At 43.5% G+C, this 6,197-nt stretch overlaps 1 protein-coding gene across 1 annotated transcript; it reads left to right on the top strand.

The window, feature by feature from the left end:
* Window positions 1-2,838: 2,838 nt before the first annotated feature.
* On the top strand, window positions 2,839-5,789 carry LOC125239297. The gene is made up of 2 exons (XM_048146839.1): window positions 2,839-4,039; window positions 5,076-5,789. The coding sequence occupies exons 1-2, from the start codon at window positions 3,004-3,006 to the stop codon at window positions 5,111-5,113; spliced, it is 1,074 nt and encodes a 357-aa protein (XP_048002796.1). The 5' UTR covers window positions 2,839-3,003; the 3' UTR covers window positions 5,114-5,789.
* Window positions 5,790-6,197: the final 408 nt, after the last annotated feature.

The raw sequence follows: 6,197 nt of genomic DNA on the forward strand, positions 1-6,197 counted from the left end.
TTGAATTTTTATATGAATTTTATTATTATAATATGGTATTTTACTAAATATTAGTCCAATATTAAATCTTTATACGATTGTTTTATTATAAATCCTATTTATTTTGATTTTGAGTTGCTATATTAAAAGAAATACCTAATAATAGGGTCAAGCAAAATTTGTCACTTAAAAAAACATTCAGTCGAATTGAGAACCTCCTCCTTTTTTTGAAGTCGGTTACAAAGGCGCGAAATTCAAATTTACGACTTTCACCCCTACATTTTTAAAATTTGCCGCCCTTTTTTATTTAGAAACGAGTGAACATTGCTTGACCGTATCTATTTTCCAAACATGAAGGGTACGAAGACCAGCACGGATAGCATGGTCGCGCGATAGACGATAAAATATCAGCACGGGAAGCATGGTCGCGCGATAGACGATAAAATATCAGGCCGTCCCTATCGCACTATTAGTAAGTGCGATAGGGACGGCCAGATGTTTTATCATTTATCGCGCGACCATGCTTCCCGTGCAGGTATATATATGTTTTATCATTTATCGCGCGACCATAATTGCCTGCCTGCCGGCGTATCATGCTTCCAATTTTATCACTTATCCACGTGGATAAAGCATCCGTCACGCTTTAGCAAAGTATGTCAGTGTGAGAGTGACAGATGTCTTATCCACGTGGATAAGTGATAAAATTGGCAGCATGATACGCCGGCTGGGATATTTTAGATTTAGGTTCAGTTCCTATCTAAAGCCCGACCAGCCCCTCTAGCACAACCTCTACCGGAAGTCGCGCTTGATGTATGGACTCGCGCGCTTTCATCGGTAACGGCAACAGCTATTTGTGGAACAAGAGAGCAAAGTGACCTATTCCCTGTAGTCTTACCACTCTGTCTTACCAGTTGAGCCCCTAGGAATTTTCTTCCCAATAGACTTACCTACTGATTTTAAGACCTCGCTTTTTTGTTCGAAACCAAACGCGACAACTGTTCGACCAGGGCTCCTACTTCTGCAATGTTTGCTCTTCCGGCATCTAAAGGTACCTAATCCTAGCCTACCTATTGCCTGGCCCTTACTATCAGTAAGTCTATTGGGAAGAAAATTCCCAGTGGTTCAACTGTTAAAACTACATAGCCTAGAAAAGTTATACGTACACTTCGAGATTTGAGTCCCTGATTACACTTGCACTCATGATTCTAAATTATAATTTAAGTAATTATAGAATCTCTCGCTTCTCAAAATCTAAACCGAATAGATAGATAGATAGATACAAAGAGCATTGAATCACGTCATTTTAGATAGATAACCATGGGCTTTTCGGGCCATGCGCTTCTTCATCATCCTCCTTGCGTTATCCCGGCATTTGCCACGGCTCATGGGAGCCTAGGGTTCGCTTTGACAACTAACCCCAAGATTTGGCGTAGGCACTAGTTTTTACGAAAGTGACTGCACATGGATTCTTCAGTAAGTATAATTATAAAGTGTAGAAAGGAATATACCTCTCATCTCCATAAGTGTAATATTACAATCAAAAGAGAGGCGCTTATTTTTGGTCATAGATTTATAACCAAAAATAAGCGCCTCAAAGTCAGCGCGCGACTGCGGTTAAGTACGGGCGTGCGTGCGAGGTACACTCCAAGTGCGTTTAAAAATGTCGCCGTCCCAGACGGTTAAGTGCGCGAATTGTAATATTGTAATATGTGAACTATTAGCATACGTTCAAAACAAATCGGGTTTGATGGACAATGAAAGTATGTTGAGGATATGTTTATCTGCTTTTAACGAAAAGGAAATAAGTGAAGCGAAAAAAATGCTTTTTGACTCCATGAGGGACAAAACGAGAAAAAATGTTGCTAGACGACTGGAGGGGAAAACGCGCAGGGAACTAGAGGATATTATTTTGGTGTTTAATGAAGTGGACCATGAGCTGCTGCCAACTTTTGTAGCCAGAGACTTAAATAAGCTACCAGCAGTGACATTTGATTTTTTGGATGCATCTTCATTATTAAAGGACGTAGTGAGGTTAAAACAAGAGGTACAGGACATCAAAAATACATATGTGACAATTACACAAGTGGAAGAACTAGAAAACAAATGGCACCAGGATAAATTTGCATCTTTTATGAACGCGCAGGTAAACGTAAATAAAAGAAGAGGTGCGTGCGTTTTAAATAGCGGACCGATGGGCTTCTTATCAGCGTGCGGCGGGTCACTGGACGCGCGACAGGGCAATGACCGCGGGGAGTCGTTGACCTTGAAATCGCAAGACGAGGTGCCCGCGCAGATAATCTGGCCGCGCGACGATTCGCCGTCACATTCGCACGCGGGTAACGAGCACGTGTCATTGTCTCCCTCGCACGAGTCTACTAGACATGACGCAGTGATACCGGGCACTACAGCTGAGCATACGTCACAACAAGGTTGCATGGAGCGATTGCAGGCGACCGTCACTAGCGGAAATAACGTTGAAAGTCCTTTGATGCAACGGGAGAGCAATGTTGTTAGCAAGCCAATACAAGAGGTAAACACATTAGCCAGTGGCAAGGCCGAAACGAAACTATCTTTTGCAAGAGTGGTACAAAATGGGAATACTTGGAAAGAACCGACTGAGGATGATGAATGGAAGGCTGTACGTTATAGAAAACAAAAGTATAAGTATATCGGAAATAAAGGCAAAGCCGAGCTGAGCTCTAACACTAAATTTAAGGCCGCGGAGGTCAAAGTGCCATTGTTTATTTATAATGTGCATAAAGATGTGTCGGAGAATGATATACGGGACTATTTACTGCAAAAAACCGGTGAAAATGTCTCCCTGGTAAAAATAAAAATGAGAAAACAGAGGACCTATCATTCTTATAAATTGTTTGTTGCATCGGATAAATTAAATATGTTTATGGATGATGCACTGTGGCCGGAGGGAGTGTACTTCAGACGGTTCGTCTCTCAGAGGGATCGGCAAGAGGAAGCGCTCAAGGCAAGTGGTGAGAATGGAAATAATATACAGTGCGAACAATAATGTCAATGGCAGAAATGAGTAATTTAGTAAGTTTTAATTGTAAATGTTTGAAGAGATCGTTAGATGGAGTTAGGGAACTGTGCAAGGAAGGGGACATTATTGCATTGCAAGAGACTTGGCTGCTGCCGCACGACTTGCCGCTGCTCGGGACAATACATGAGGACTTCGCATACACGGGATCATCTGCGGTCGACACAGGGGCCGGTTTACTCACGGGGCGGCCGCACGGGGGCGTCGCATTGCTATGGAGGAAGTCTGCGTTCTCGGAAGTCACAGTAGTGGAGTGCGAAAATGTACGGTTAGTGGCAATAAAAGTGAAAGTGCGGGAGTCCTCTTTCTTGGTGTTTAGTGTATACATGCCGGTAAATGCTCCTGAAAATGTGCCGCTGTTCACAGAATGCTTAGGGGAAATCAGTGCAATCAGTGAGGACAACACGGACGTTGAGGCGATATACGTGCTGGGAGACTTTAATGCACACCCAAATGAGTTGTTTTATAATGAGTTGCTGCAGTTCTGTGAAACACAGGTGTGGAGATGCGTGGACTTAGAAATGCTAGGCTCCGACTCTGGGACATTTACATTTACCAGTGAGGCTCATGGATGTAACAGGTGGTTGGATCACTGTGTTGTCACGGAGGCAGCGCGGCAAACGGTTTGCAACGTACGGGTAAAATATGACGCATATTGGTCCGACCACCTGCCGCTCATAATTGAATGTAAACTAAACAAGATACAGATTAAGTGTAGTAGTGGCAGGTTACGTAATGAGGGGGTAAGATGGGGCGAAAGGCAACCCTCCCAAATAGAATTGTACCAAGCACTCTGTAATGACAGGTTGAAAATGCTGGACTTTCCAGCCGAGCTAACGCCGTGTGCCGACAAACTATGTATGGACCGCAATCATTCGGTAATTTTAGATAAGATGTATGACGATATAATTGACACTCTGACGGAGGCGGCGAGAAAGTCTAGCAGGAGAGGGCACAGTAAACGGAAGGTCGTTGTGGGATGGAACAAGCACGTCGCAAGCGCGCATAGACTAGCAAGAGACAAATTTCTGGCCTGGGTGTCGGCTAATAAACCTAGGCAGGGCTCAATATATGAGGGTATGCGTGATTCCAGGAGGGCTTTCAAGTCAAAGTTAAAATGGTGCCAAGATAAGCAGGAACAAATTAAAGCCGACATTTTGGCCACCAAACGGGCAACAAATGACTTTAAAGCCTTTTGGAAGAGCACAAACCAGCATAATGTGAGACCTAGTGTTCCTGTGAGTATAGGGGGAGTTAGCGACAAGAAAGATATCGCGAATAGCTTCAGGCGTGCTTTTTCTGTACAGCCACTTTTGCAGAGACCTGCAAAAGAGGTGCGAAATGCTGAGGCAGTCATGGCTGAGAGTACCCTTAGTTTTACAGCTAAGCAGGTTCACACAGTGATTAAAAATATGCAGAGGGGTAAATCACCAGGTCATGACGGGCTCAGCATAGAGCATCTCAAGTATGCAGGAGTACACCTTCCGAGAGTGCTAGCGATGTTTTATACGATGTGCCTAAGACATGCATATCTCCCTAGTAACCTCACTAGAACGGTGGTAGTGCCGTTGGTAAAGAACAGAACGGGGGATCTGTCAGACCTGGGAAATTATCGGCCCATCTCGCTAGCAACTGTACTTGCTAAGGTTCTTGATAGTCTTCTTAATGAGCAACTCTGTAAACACATTAAGCTGCACGATGCACAATTCGGCTTCAGGCCAGGATTGTCCACAGAAACTGCGATATTGTGTTTTAAGAAGGCTGTCAAGTACTATAAAGATAGGAACACACCTATATATGCATGTTTTTTGGACCTCTCAAAAGCGTTTGACCTGGTTGTGTACGACGTACTGTGGGACAAGTTAGCGAAAACCGATATACCGGGAGAGTGCGTCGAACTGTTAAAGTACTGGTACAGCAGCCAGGTCAACTGTGTGAGATGGGCAGGTGAGGACTCGGATGACTATGCTCTAAAATGTGGGGTTCGTCAAGGCGGACTAACATCTCCCGTGCTGTTCAACCTCTATGTTAATGGGTTAATTGAGGGGCTCAGCAACACACATGTCGGATGTCATATAGATAAAACATGTTTTAACAACATCAGTTACGCTGACGACATGGTGTTGCTGGGTCCGTCAAGTGACTCGTTAAGGCAACTCATTTGTGTGTGTGAAGAGTATGCTGTGGAACATGGTCTTAGGTATAACACTAGCAAGAGCGAGTTCGTTCTCTTTAAAGCTAGTAAGTACAACCCTACAACAATACCTACGATCATGTTGTGCGGCGTGCCCTTAAAAAGAGTTGAGAGGTTTAAATACCTGGGACATGTCATTACGGAGGATCTTAAGGATGACTTGGATCTGGAGAGGGAGAGAAGGGCGATGGCAGTGCGTGGCAATATGCTTGCCCGCAGGTTTGCAAAGTGTAATGAACAGGTCAAGTTGACGCTTTTTAAAGCCTACTGTCAAACGTTCTACACTTGCAGCCTGTGGGTAGCATTTACCCAGAGGGCATATAACGCACTGAGAGTGCAGTACAACAATATTCTGAGGATGCTCTTGCGGCTGCCGAAGCATTGTAGTGCGTCCGGCATGTTTGCCGAAGTGCGAACTGACGACTTTTTCGCAATCAGACGCAAGCGTGTTGGATCGTTGCTTAGGCGAGTGCGTGGCAGCAGCAATAGCCTCCTCAGAGTACTGTCTGGGAACTACGACTGTCCCATAATTAAATACTGGGTGGAAGTTGCCATCGGCAAGGCTAAGTAAGAGAGTGTGTGTGTGTGTGTGTGTGTGTGTGTGTGTGTGTGTGTGTGTGTGTGTGTGTGTGTGTGTGTATGTGTGTGTGTGTGTGTAATGTGTGTGTGTTTTCTTGTGAGTGTGTGTGATAATTATTATGAATCTACTAACATAGTTTGTAAGTTAAAATTGTTACTAATATATTCTATGGATCAGTGGTCTGCAATAAATGTTTTTTATTTTATTATTTTTATTATTTTTATAATTATTAAACTAGATTGTTTAGTTAGGTCAAAAAGTGTGTCCACATGAGAGGTCACTGTCATACATTGGGGATACCAGTCAATTTTCAAAGTTACTACCAAATCTACTAATACCCATTTGAACATATTTTTTAATTATACAAATCTTTGATTTATTGGCATCAA

This window comes from Leguminivora glycinivorella, chromosome 25, assembly GCF_023078275.1.
Source record: "Leguminivora glycinivorella isolate SPB_JAAS2020 chromosome 25, LegGlyc_1.1, whole genome shotgun sequence".
NCBI lineage: Eukaryota > Metazoa > Arthropoda > Insecta > Lepidoptera > Tortricidae > Leguminivora > Leguminivora glycinivorella.